The 14,064-nt window shown below is 34.9% G+C and overlaps 1 protein-coding gene across 20 annotated transcripts in view; it reads right to left on the bottom strand.

The window, feature by feature from the left end:
* Positions 1-14,064, bottom strand: part of NBEAL1 (neurobeachin like 1) — a 312,588-nt gene that overhangs the window by 214,760 nt on the left and 83,764 nt on the right. For all 20 annotated transcript variants that reach the window (XM_077154757.1, XM_077154758.1, XM_077154760.1 and 17 more), the window contains 2 exons: positions 9,698-9,779; positions 8,957-9,084 (listed from right to left, as the gene is read on the bottom strand). In XM_077154757.1, the coding sequence (XP_077010872.1) occupies positions 8,957-9,084; positions 9,698-9,779 (210 nt within the window). The remainder of the gene's footprint in view (positions 1-8,956; positions 9,085-9,697; positions 9,780-14,064) is intronic.

Below are 14,064 nucleotides of genomic sequence, written 5' to 3'. Positions count from 1 at the left end.
GGAAACTTTGAGTGACTGTGATAATTAGAGGCACCCTGCCAACCCACAGTAAACAGAAAGTATGAACAAGAAATAAATTTTGTTATTCTAAGTCCCTTGTTACTGAAACACAATTTAGCCTATGCTGACTGATACAACATCTTTGAAGAGGCAATTTCAAAGCACTTTCTCTCTGATAAAAGGGACATATTACAAGCTCACTATAAAAGGAAGTGTTAGAAGGTCATTAGTATCTCTCCATTAATAAAGTCAAGAAAAGCCTCATGAGAACTTCTCTCAATGCACAAAGGAAAGCATATGTATAAATAAGCAAAGGAGCCTGCTGTACTTAATTGCTGGGATACTTGTTGCTATTATTTCTATTCTTACTTCTTGCTTTAACTAAAGGATATGCTTTTATTGCAATAAAACAGAATTGCAATACAGAATATACAAAGTATGTGCTAAACACACACTCTCTCTTATTATCAATTCTTCACCATCACCTAATGGTGACTATTCAAATGAGGGTATACATCCCCAAAACCCTGAAAAGCCTATAAAATCAAACTCTTAGTACTAAAATGTTTCAATCACGTTACAGGAAGTAGGAATTTCTTATAACTGGGCCAAGCTAAACTGAAAATGAAAACAGAAAAATCTTGAGACTAAAAATGTGGCAGAATTTGGTAAACCTAAAAAAGAAGTATGACTGAGTGTGATGACACACCTCCTCTTATTCTATACCCTCAGGAAAGAATGAAACATGAGTTTAAAACTCTTTTCTCTGAACTCTGAACAGATAATTAAAGTACTGTCACTATGCTCCATACCTAACATTCTATATTCTCTCTGCTTTGTGATGCGAGGTCAGGCACTCTGCAAAACTTATTTCTCTTTTATCAGATGCCTCCTTTTTGGGTTCTCCTAAAACAGGTACTAAATAGACACTGGAAGAGAGAAAAATTGGAGAAAAAAAAAAAGCTGGTTCCTTATTGTCTTTTCTTCCTTTTCTTATTAGAATCACCCCCAACAACAGCTCTTAACTGTTACACTGGCAGTTGGTTCCTTATTTCAGTTTATTTTTGGTACTCTCCAAATAGCCTCTTCAGACTCCCTCAATGATACCAGCACCAACTAAGCAATGTTCTTTCTCAGAACTCAAATCCCAAATGTACTGCAGGAACATTCTTCAAACATATAGATTTTGCTAACTCCAATCTCTGCCCTTGTTCACACAGCCCTAAGAAAGGTAACTACTTCCTCAAGTCACTATCTCTGAATCACCTTAGTGTCTTTCTTTTGCTTTTTTTTCAATTCTGTATAACAACTGTTTAAACCAACTCTTTCCATTATATTCTCTCTTTTGAAATATCTAGTGTGGTTTCTGTTTTCCTGACTGGAACCTGATTGACAGAAGCTCCAAAAAGGAAAGTAAATAGACAAAATATTGCTAAAATGTATTTTCAAAATATGAAACATGCTTTGAAATAAAGAACAAAAGAACATTTTTTGAAAAATATACATCCTACTTGATGCTACCACACTTTTAACATTTCTTATAACATTATTAGTATTCAAGTTTTTTACAAAATATAAAAAGACCAGATTTATTTATCAGTAAGTGTCATTCATCACTAATTAATTTCCTCTAATCATTTCTCTATCTCAGATTTAAATGTGTGGAATATCTACACATCATTCCATTTGCTTTCATAGAGAAAAAAAGCAGTTTTTAAAATTTTCATATCGCTAGAGGACAGGACATATGAAATCTGACACATAAAAAAACTATAAGGAAAAGAAGGGAAAAATATGAATAGGGTATCAGGAAACTGAATGACGATATGAAGTGCACAAATATACGTGTTGAGGGTGTCCCAGAAGAAGAAAAAGGAAAAGGAGCAGAAAGACTAATGGAGGAAATAATTCCTGAAAATTTCCCATTTCTTATAATGACATAAAATTACACATACAAGAATAGCATACCCTAAACAAAACATATCCAAATACACGTACTCCTAGACATTTACTAATCAGACCGTCAAATATCAAAGACCAAGAGAGTATTGAAAACACCAAGAGAAAAGCATTCCATCACATATAGGGGGAGTTTAATAAGACTATGTGTAAATTTATCAGCAGAAACCATGGAGGTGAAAAGGCAGTGCTATGATACATTCAAGAATCTGAAAGAGAAAAACTGCCAATCAAGAATTCTATACCCAGCAAAACTGACCTTCAAAATCGAGGGGGAGTTTAAAATATTTTTAGACAAACAGTCACTGAAAGAATTTTTGACTAAGAGACTGGCCCTAACGAACTAAGAGGACACTACAAGGAGATAGGAAAAGACAGAAGAGAGGTCGAGAAGAGTACAGAAATGAAGACTATCAGTAAAGGTAAAAAGAGGGAAAAAAAAGATATGATATATAAAGTCCAAAAAACAAAATGGTAGAAGAAAGCATTACCTTTACAGTAATAACATTATGCCATCTACAGGAGACTCAGTTTAGACCCAAGGACAAAAATTGGCTGAAAGTAAAAGGTTGGGAAAAGATATTTCATGCAAACAACAACCAGTAAAGAGCAGGGGTAAATATATCAATATTCAACAAATTAGACTTTAAATGTAAAACAATTAAAACATATAAAGAAGGACTCTATGTATTAATGAAAGAGAAAATTCAACAAGAGCACATAACAATCATAAATATTTATGCACTGAGCCAGAGTGCTCCAAAATGCATGAGGCAAACACTGACAACATTGAAAGGAGAAATAGACACCTCTACACTAATAGTTGGAGACTTCAATTCTTCGCTCCCATCAATCAATACGACATCTAGACAGAGGATCAGTAAGGAAATAGAGCTTTTGAATAATATGATAAATGCAGTACAGATAAAAGACATTTACAGAACATTATACACCACAACAGCAGGATACACATTTTTCACAAGTGCTCATGGATCATTCTCAAGGACAGACTATATGCTGGGTCACAAAGCAAGTCTCAATAAATTTAAAAAGAATTAAATCATACAAAACAGTTACACCAATCACAATGGAATGAAGTTGGAAATCAACAATAGGCAGAGGGTCAGAAAATATGCAAATATATGGGGGCTAAACAACACATTAAACAGCCAGTGGGTCAAGGAAGAAATAACAACAGAAATCCATAAATATCTCAAGGCAAATGAAAATGAAAACATAACATCAAAATTTATAGGATATACAAAAGGCAGTGCTGAGAGGGAAATTTATCGTCCTAAATGCCTATATTAAAAAAGGAAAAAGAGCTAAAATTGAGGAATTAACTATTCAACTGGAAGAACAAGACAAAGAACAGCAAACTAACCCAAGAGCAAATAAAACAAATAACAAAGATTGGAGCTTAAATTAATGAAACTGAGAATATGAAAACAATCTAAAAAATCAACAAAACCAGAAGTTAGTTATTTAAGAAAATCAGTAAAATCGATGAAAACTTAGCTAGGTTGACAAAAAAGAAAGAGAAAGGAAGCAAATAAATAAAATTAGATATGGAAGAGAAGATAAAATCGCTGACACTGCAGAAATAAAGGAGGTAATGAGAGGATCCTATGAGCAACTATATGCTAATAAACTAGACAACGTAGATGAAATAGGCAATGTCCCAGAAATGCATGAACAACCAACAATGACTCGGGAAGAAACAGATGACCTCAACAAACCAATCACAAGTAAACAGACTGAATTAATCATCAAGAAGTTCCCCAAAAAGAAAAGTCCAGGAAGAAATGGCTTCACATGTGAATTCTACCAAGTATTCAAGAAAGAATTAGTACCAACCTTACTCCAACTTCAAAATAATTGAAGAGGGAAAGCTACCTAATTCATTCTATAAAGTCAACATCACCCTAATAATAAAGCCAGACAAAGATACTAAAAGAAAAGAAAATTAGATATTCTCTCTAATGAATTTAAATGCAAAAATCCTCAAATGAAAAAAAAAACCTTGCAAATCGAATCTACCAGCACATTAAAAGAATTATAAAAGAATTATATACTATGACCAAGTGGGATTTATTTCAGGTATGCAAGACTGGTACAACATAAAAAAATCAATTAATACAATACATCATATCAACAAATCAAATTAGAAACACCAGGTGATCATCTCAATTGATGAAGAAAAGGCATGTGACAAATTCAACATTGTTCTTGAGGAAAACACTTCAAAGGATAGGAATACAAGTGAACTTCCTCAACATGATAAAGCAAACATCCTCAATGGAGAAAGACTGGAAGCTTTCCCTCCAAGGATGCCCAGTGTCACCATTGTTATTCAACATTGTGCTGGGAGTTCTAGCCAGAGCAATTAGACAAGAAAAAGGCATCCAAATTGGAAAGAAGTAAAACTCTCATTGTTTGCAAATGATATGATACTATATGTTGAAAATCCCGAAAAATCTAAGGCAAAGCTACTAGAGCTAATAACTGAGTATAGCAAAGTGGCAGGGTATAAGATCGACACCCAGAAATCCGTAGTATTTCTATATACAAAGTGATGAGCAACTGAGGAAATAAAGAAATAATTCAATTTACAATATTAACCAAAATAATCAAATATATAGGAATAAATTTAACTAAGGATACAAAAGACCTATATGCAGAAAACTACAAGAAATTGCTAAAATGTATCATGGAAGTCGTAAATAAATGGAAGGGCATACCGTGTTCACAGAGTGAAATATTAAATATAGTTAAGATGTCAATTCTACCCAAATCATTTATTCTTCAACTCAAAAGAAATTAACTCAACAACAAAAAGACAAACAACCCAATTAAAAAAATGGCCGGAAGACATGAACAGACACTTCTCAGAAGAAACACAAATGGCTAAAAGGCACATGAAAAATGCTCAATTTCACTTGCTATTAGGAAAATGTACATCAAAACCACAAGATATCATCTGACATCCACTACAATGGTCATTATCCAGCTTTTTCTGGAGTGATGCAAATGTTCTAAAAATGATTACGGTGATGGATACACAACTATGTGATGATAGCCAATGATTGTACACCATGTATGGACTATATGCACGTAAAGACTCCTCAATAAAAATATTTTTTAAAAAACCACAATGAGATATCATCTGACACCCACTAGGCTGGCCATTACCAAATAAACAAAAAAGAGAAACTGACAAGTGCTGGAGAGGATGTGGCAATAAAGGCACACTTATCCACTATTGGGGAGAATATAACTCAATCTATGAGATCAACATCTATGAATATAACTCAATCTATGAGACCAACATCAACCTCAAACCAAAGCCAGATAAATACGCCATAGGAAAAGAAAACTACAGACCAATATCTCTTATGACAATTGATGCAGAAATCCTCAACAAAATACTAGCAAACTGAATCCAACACCAAATCAAAAGAATTAAACACCATGATCAAGTGGGATTGATCCCTGGTATGCAAAGCTGGATCAACATAAGAAGGTCAATTAATGTAATACACAACATTAACAGTATGAGGGGGGAAAAAACCACACAATCTTTTCAATTGACGGAAAACAGATATTTGACAAATACAGCACCCTTTCTTTTTTTATTATTTTTTTATTCAACATACAAATACAAACATTCTTACCATATGATCATCATTTTCGTTATATAATCAATAACTCACAATACCATCACATAGTTGTATATTCATCATCAAGATCATTTCTTAGAACATTTGCATCAATTCAGAAAAAGAAATAAAAAGAAAACAGAAAAAAATTCATACATACCATACCCCTTAGCGCTCCCTTTCACTGATCACCAGCATTTCAATCTCCTAAATTTATTTCAACATCTGTTCCCCCTATTATTTATCCATTTCTAAGCCATATGTTTCACTCGTCTGTCAATAAGGTAGATAAAAGGAACATCAGACACAAGGTTCTCACAATCACACAGTCACGTTGCAAAAGTTACACCACTATACAATCATCTTCAAGAAACATGGCTATTGGAACACAGCTCTACATTTTCAGGTAGTTCCCTCCAGCCTCTTCATTACACCTTAACTAAAAAGTTGATATCTTTATAATGCGTAAGAATAACCTCCAGGATAACCTCTCAACTCTGTTTGGAACCTCTCAGCCATTGACACTTTATTTTGTCTCATTTTGCTCTTCCCACTTTTGGTCGAGAAGGTTCTCTCAATCCCTTGATGCTGAGCCCCAACTCAGTCTAGGATTTCTGTACCACACTGACAGAAAGGTCCACATCCCTGGGAGTCATGTCCCATGTAGAAAGACAGAGGGCAGTGAGTTTGCTTGTCATGTTAGCTGAGAGAGAGAGGTCACATCTGAGCAACAAAAGAGGTTCTCTGGGGCTGACTCTTAGGCCTAATTTTAAGTAGGTTTAGCCTATCCTTACAGCACCCTTTCTTGATAAAAACACTTATAACACTAGGAATAGAAGGAAATTTCCTCAACATGATAAAGGGCACATATTAAAAGCTTACTGCTAGCAACCTACTCAATGGTGAAAGACTAAAAGCTTTTCCTCAGAGATCAGAAACAAGACAAGGATGCCATGGTCATTATTATTATTTAACATTGTAACTGGAAGTTCTTGCCAAAGTAATTAGGAAAGAAAAAGAAATAAAAGGCATCCAAATTGGAAAGTAAAACCTTCCCTACCTACAGATTACTTAATCCAATATATAGAAAATCCAGCAAAAGAGACACAACAAAGCTCCTAGAGCAAATAAATGAATTCAGCAAAGTATCAGGTACAAGATCAACACCCCAAACTCAGTAGTGTTTCTATACACAAGCAATGGACAATCATAAGAAGAAATCAGTAAGAGAATTCCATTTGCAGCAGCAACTGAAAGAATCAAGTATGTGGGAGAAAATCTAAGCAAGGATATAAAGGACGTATATGCAGAATATTGCTAAGGGAAATTGGAGAAGACCTTCATGAATAGACAGATATTCCATATTCATGGACTGGAGAACTGAATATCATTAAGACAGCAATACAACCCAAAGCAATTTATAGATTCCAAACAATCCTAATACAAAATCCACAACCTCCTTTGAAGAAATGGAAAAGCCAATTATCAGGTTTATGTGGAGGGGTAAGGGGCCCAGAACAGCTAGGACCATCGTGGAGAGGAGGAATGAAGTTGGAAGACTTGCAGTTCCCAATCTGGGAAGTTACTGAGGGTCCCAGTGATAAAAACAGCATGGTACTGGCACAAGGAAAAACATACAGATCAATGGAATAGAAATGAGGACTTAGCCCTTACATTCATGGCCAATTAATTTTTTTTTTTTTTTTTTTTTTTTTTGGTGCATGGTCCAGAAATCAAACCTGGGTCTTCTACATGAAAGGCAAGCATTCTACCACTGAACCACCCGTGCTATACCCATGGCCAATCTATTTTTGACAAAGATTACTCAATTAGGAAAAAATAATCTCTTCAACAAGTCGTGCTGGGAAAATTAGACCTTCAAATGCAAAAAAAAAAAGGAGAACTCCTATAAAAATCAACTCAAATTGGATCAAATACCTAAATATAAAAATTGAACTATCAAACTCCTAGAAGAAAATGTAGGGAAACATCTTCAGGATCTTGTGTAAGGCAATGGTTTATTACATTACAACCAAAGGACAAGCATAAAAACAAAAAATAGGTTAAGTGGGACCTCATCAAAATCAAAAACTTGTTCCTCCAAAGACATTATCATGAAAGTAAAAGACAATCTACACAATGGGAGAAAATATTTAGAAACCACATTCTGATAAGGGATTAATATCCAGTATATATAAAGAAATTTCAACTTAAAAAAAATGATAAACAATCCAATTAAAATTGAGCAAAAGACTTGAACAGACATCACTTCAAAGACAATATACAAATGTCCATAAAGCACATGAAAAGATGCTGAACATCATTAGCCAGCAGAGAAATACAAATCAAAACCACAATGAAATATCATTTCACACTCATTAGAACAGGTGCTATTAAGAAAAGCAGAAAATTACATGTTGGAAAGGATACAGAAAATAAGAACACTCATTCATTGCTGGTGGAAATTTAAAATGGTACAGACACTGTGTTAGATGGTTTGGCAGTTCCTCAAAAAGCCAAGTATACAACTACCATGTGACACGGCAATCTTACTAATAGGTATACACAAAAAAAAAACCTGAAAGCAGTGATTTGAATAATTTGTACACCAATGTTCATAACAGCACTATTCACAATTGCCAAAAGATGGAAGCAACCCAAGTACCCATTAACTGATAACTGGATAACAAAAATGTCATATATACAAACAATGGAATATTATTGAGCATTAAAAAGGAATGAAGTCTTGATACATGCAACATGGATGAACCTTGAAGACATCATATTGCATGAAATAAGGAAAATTTTGTTTTATCTCACAGTTTTTAGAAACTATTAGAATAAGCAAACTCATAGAGTGAGGATCTATAACACAGGTTACTAGGTTATGGGGTAGGGATAAGGAATTAGAATTTAAGGTTTAAAATATACAGAGATACTACTTGGCATGATGGAAATGTTTTGGTAAGAATGGTGTGATGGAAGCACAACATTTTGAATGGAACAAACAGCACTGAAGCACGTATTAGAATGTGATTAAAAAGAGGAAATGTTAGATTGTAACAGAATAAAAAATTTTTAAAAATCCAAAGAGTTACACTACAAAAACAGTGAACACTAAGTTAAACTTAAATTAATAGTACAATTCACTTGAATTAACAGTACAATTATAAAAATGTTCTATCATCAACAGTAAAAACTATCCCACAAGAATACAAGGTGTTGGTTGTGCATTGGTATATAAGAACCTTGTATTTATATATGATTGCTATGTAAACCCACCATTTCTCTAATAAAGAATTTTTTAAAATGAGAACATTGAAACTTATAAGACATACCCAGAAATTCTATGCCTCCAGTTCCGATATGGATCATATAAACTTTCACAAAAAGCCAAAGCATGGATCACAAATTCTTCAATGGATGTCTGATCTGCCATTTCCTTCTCCTTCCTTTTGCTTTTTAACTGAGGACATAGTCAAAAATAAAATTTTTCTTACTCTAAAATATTTAATTGCAAAATAAGTTAAACTTATCTTCAGCTTTAAAGAGTATATCTTTTATTCATCATCTAATAATAAATCATTTTTATTCAAATAAGCCTAACTTCCTACTTGAATCTAAAGGGGGTCAGTCAATCAAATGGACAGGATATATTCTTAAAATTTTTAAATATTTCCTAGAAAGGGTTTAAAACAGATAGCTGGGGCAACAATGGCTGTGGCAGAGTTCTTGCCTGCCATGCTGGAGACCTGGGTTTGATTCCCGGTGCCTGACCATGTTAAAAAAAAAAAAAAAAAAAGTAAAACAGATAGCTGAACATCTTTATACGAAATAAACTTTCAGTAAGAGGGATATATGACGAATAAATACTAAATACATAAAATAACAAATTAAGTCATTTTAAAAGCCATTTCACAAATACTTAATATGTTTAAAATGTCTGAAATATAAACAACCCGAAGATAATTTTAATTCCCTTGTAAACTATCAAGTCCTCTGAAAACATTTAACTTTATTAACTATAAAAATAATTCTCTCTCATTAAAGCAAGAAAAAAGGACAATTAATTTTCCTACTTGCTGAATATACAGTGTTGTCATGGTGATGATATGATTAATATATGAGCAACTTCCAATTTCTTCCACATTAGACAGATTTCTGTAAAAAAAAAAAGGAAGAGTAGTGACATAATTATTACAAATGATGGGTAAAATGCATGCTCATGCAAATAGCAATAGTTTTGAAAAAACATGCCAAACAATATGTAAATGACATTTATTAAAACATAAAATCAAATGGTTACATAACAATTTCCCCACCAGTAATGTGAAATACACCTCCAGAGGTACTCAATCACTGTAACCAGATAATGAATGAAATGCTAAATGGCATTTTTAAACTATAGAAATATAAGAAAATATCACAAAGTAGGATCAGAAAAGAAAAACTGGGGGAAAGATGGCAGTTTAGTGAGGTACGGAATTTAGTTTATCCTCCAGAACGGCCAGTAATTAGTCAGGAACGGTACAGCACAACTGCTAGGCGAACATCAGTGACCAGACACACAGTGTACACCAGTCTGGACTAGGTGGAACAGCTGAGACCACAGACACAACTGTAAGACCCCAAGCCATGGAGGCTGGTGCCACTTCCCCCATGGGCATGGCAGGCTTGTTCCCCGAGGGGAAGGGAAGCAGTCTGTAAGCAGCAAGGGCTTAGGGCTTAGCTCAACCAAGCTCCAATTGTGGAATTAATTAAATTCTGACTACTGAAAATAGGCCCCCAGCACAGATAAACCTGGAATAAGCACTAAAGGTACTAGGAGTTTTTACCCCGACAGAGAGAGGGGGAGAGACTGATGGAAACACACACACACACACTCCCACAAAAACTCAGAGGCTTTGTGAGACAGACAGCACAAAATATTGGAAAAGGATGGATGCGAAGAAAAGGGGGCACATAAAGACTGGCAATACACAGAGCCATGAACCAACTTAAGCTCTTGATTGACAAACCTGAGGAGCAGGGGTCCAGCTCTCAAAAGCCTTTTTTTTTCCTGCTCCTTAACAGCTCATTAGATAGAACTGGAAGCCTAGTCAGGCTTCAGGCAAGGGCAGAATTAAGCTTGTCTGAGACACAAACTACCTAGTCAGGTGAAGGGACTTAATTCCTTAAAGGAAGATCTTCCCCAAGAGAAAGACGGGGCCCAGCTCAAGTAGAATCTCTCCTTCGAGGAATTCAGGCCCTGGGACACGAAAACTGAAGCAATTAAAGCCATCATATTATCTCACCTCTGTTTCAAACATGCCCTAGGCTGGAGAAGTCTTCTAAGGTTAAAGAAACCACATCACTTTACGCTGGTGGGACACCACAGGCAGATGAGTGTCACATGGCAGACAGGACAGGAAAACCACAGAGTCTACAGGCTTCATAGGGAAGTCTGTTAACCCACTGGATCTCACCCTCAGGGAAAACTGATGCTGGCTACAATTTCCTCCTGAGACATGGGCCTGTTTATTTGGCGGAAATCTGACTAGGGTCTATAATATCTAAGGAGACCTTCCTCAAAAAAAAGAAAAAAGAACCGATGCAAATGTACTAAGAAACGATGATCATGCATCTATGTGATGATGTTAAGAATTACTGATTGCATATGTAGAATGGTATGATTTCTAAATGTTGGGTTAATTTCTTTTTTTCCGTTAATTAATAAAAAAAAAAAGAAAAAAGAGAAAAACGCTCCATATAGGCAGGGCGGGGCAAGAAACAGAAAAACAAGAACTAAAAAATTCTGATCAGTTCAACAGAACCTATGCTAGAGGTCTAAAATAAGTTGAATTGAATGTCAAAGAACAAATAGAGAACAAAGCCACTCAGCAAGAAAATCCTAGGTAAAGAGTGAAAACAACCTCCAGTATAAGCTAATTAAAGAAATCAAATGCCTAGACACCAGAAAAAATTAAAACGTCATACTAGGAAAATTGAAGATATAGCCCAGTCAAAGAAACAAACCAAAACTTCAAATGAGATCTAAATCAACAGGCTGAGTCCTCAATTTGGGGTTTGCCCCTATGAAACTTATCCCTGCAAAGGATAGGCTAAGCCTACCTAAAATTAGGCCTAAGAATCACTCCCAGAGAACCTCTTTTGCTGCTCAGATGTGACCTCTGTCTCTAAGCCAACTCAGCAGGTGAACTCACTGTTCTCCCCACCATGTGGGACATGACTCCCAGTGGTGTGAATCTCCCTGGCAACGTGGGACAGAATTTCTGGGATGAGCCTGGACCCAGCATCAAGGGACTGACAAAGACTTCTTGACCAAAAGCAGGAAGAGAGAAATGAGACAAAGTTTCAGTGGCTGAGAGATTTCAAACAGAGTCCAGAGGTTATCTGGAGGTTATTCTTATGTATTATATAGATACCCCTTTTCAGTTTTATGGTGTATTGGAATGGCTGGAGAGAAGTATCTGAAACTGTTGAGCTGTGTTCCAGTAGCCTTGATTCTTGAAAATAATTGTATAAAGATAGAAGTTTTACAATGTGACTGTGAGATTGTGAAAACCTTGTGTCTGTTACTCCTTTTATCCAGGGTATGGGCAGATGAGTAAAAATATATGAATAAAGAATACATAAATAATAGGGGGGACAATTCGAGTGATCAATGAGAAGAAGGGGTAAAGAGTATGGTACGTATAAGTTTTTTTTCCTTTTTATTTCTTTTTCTGGAGTGATGCAAATGTTGTAAGAAATTATTATGGTGATGAATACACAACTATGTGATGATATTGTGAGCCATTGATTGTATACCATATATGGAATGTATGTATGTGAAGATTTACCAAGAAAAATATTTAAAAAAATAAAATTAAATGACTTGCTGGAAAAAAAGAAAAAACTCACAAATATTCTCATAAACTAAACTTACACAACTGTTTACATTTTAGTATATTTACCTCCAAGTCCTTTATTCCCATGCACATTCTTAGTTTATTGTTTTATGTACTGGCATCAGTATGCCCCATATCTAATTTGGTAGCTTTCAATTTGTACTTTGATATTATTGTTCCATTTTTAGATATATGTCATACTACCTCAACTATACTGAAAGTACTTGAGATAAGGATCAGCATCTCTATATACTTCAAGAGGACAGAACACCTTATCGCCTTGAAATCATAGGTACATAAGTGCTTGGTGTATAAGTAATTAATATATAGACCTCATTTTTATTTCAGTTTTACAAAACTATGGTGTAACATAAAATGCTAACATTAGTCATCTAAAATCACCAGTCCTTTTCTTGATGAGACATTATGGCCTTGAAAAAATACTTTATATCTTAAAATACAGTAGCTTCTAAGAGAATAAAAAGAAACATTAACAGAATTAGGTTTCTTAATGTAACAAGACAAATGGAGACAAAATCTCACAGGAAACAGAGTAAAGACAAAGGTAAAATTAAAAAAGCTCTCCACTGGCTAATGAACAAAGAGCAAATTCCAAGAAGCATCATGCCTCACAGAAAAAGAAAACTCTGAGAAGAATAGCAATAAACAGAAACTGGGGTCCAAATAATCCCCACCTATGAGCGACCAGCATAAAGGAAGAAGGGTAAGGGGGAGGGTAGTAAAATTATAAAAATTACAACAGGAATAAAAATCTATAAAAGCAGATTTCCCCACAGTGTGGGGCCTCTCACCTCTCACACTTCTTACTTGTGAGACTGCCTGCATGTCCTCTCACATGCGTTCTTAAACTTTCAACCTGCTTAAAAAAACAAACAAACAAAACCGCTGCAAGAGTTATACTTCTAGTAACAGTGGATTAGGACCAATCTTTCCCCCTAATTACTACAAAAGATACACAAAATTTTTGTTTAAAAGCATGAGAAATTTAGCAGGGCAATGAACAATTATAGACCCAAGATGTACAGAAAAGGAAGCCCAGAGAGACATGAGTTCTACATTTAGATCTCCTTTTGCCCTCAAGACTTCTGCCAATTCTGACAGAGATATAAGAGACATGAGAAGCTGCTTAGTGCTTCAGATAATCTTACAATGCTGAAAAGCAGCAAACACTGGAATTTAGGGCCCACAAAGGACAGTCTCTGAGGCCTTGGTTTGAGACCCCAAAAGAACAAGACTCAAGAAGTAGGGATGAAATAGGAATAGATCAGCATTAATACAGTCTGAAGTTCAAATCATCTCCCAACTTCTCTGTATTAGGGGGATCTTAATTTTTAAAAAACAAATATAACTTATCCCTGAAGAAAGCATCATCCTAGGCTTGAAAAGATCCCTACAGTGATTCAACAACAATGCCCAACACTCAATAGAAAATAACTACTTATTTGAGATAAGAAATGAATAAGTTTGAAAAGAAAAAAAAGACAAAAGAGTTAAATCCTCAGCTTGACAAGGAAAAAAGTCAGGAAACTGTAAGA

Source organism: Tamandua tetradactyla, chromosome 3 (assembly GCF_023851605.1).
Source record: "Tamandua tetradactyla isolate mTamTet1 chromosome 3, mTamTet1.pri, whole genome shotgun sequence".
Taxonomy (NCBI): Eukaryota; Metazoa; Chordata; class Mammalia; order Pilosa; family Myrmecophagidae; genus Tamandua; species Tamandua tetradactyla.
Note: the sequence above shows the minus strand (reverse complement) of the source record. Positions and strands in the feature narration are given on the sequence as shown.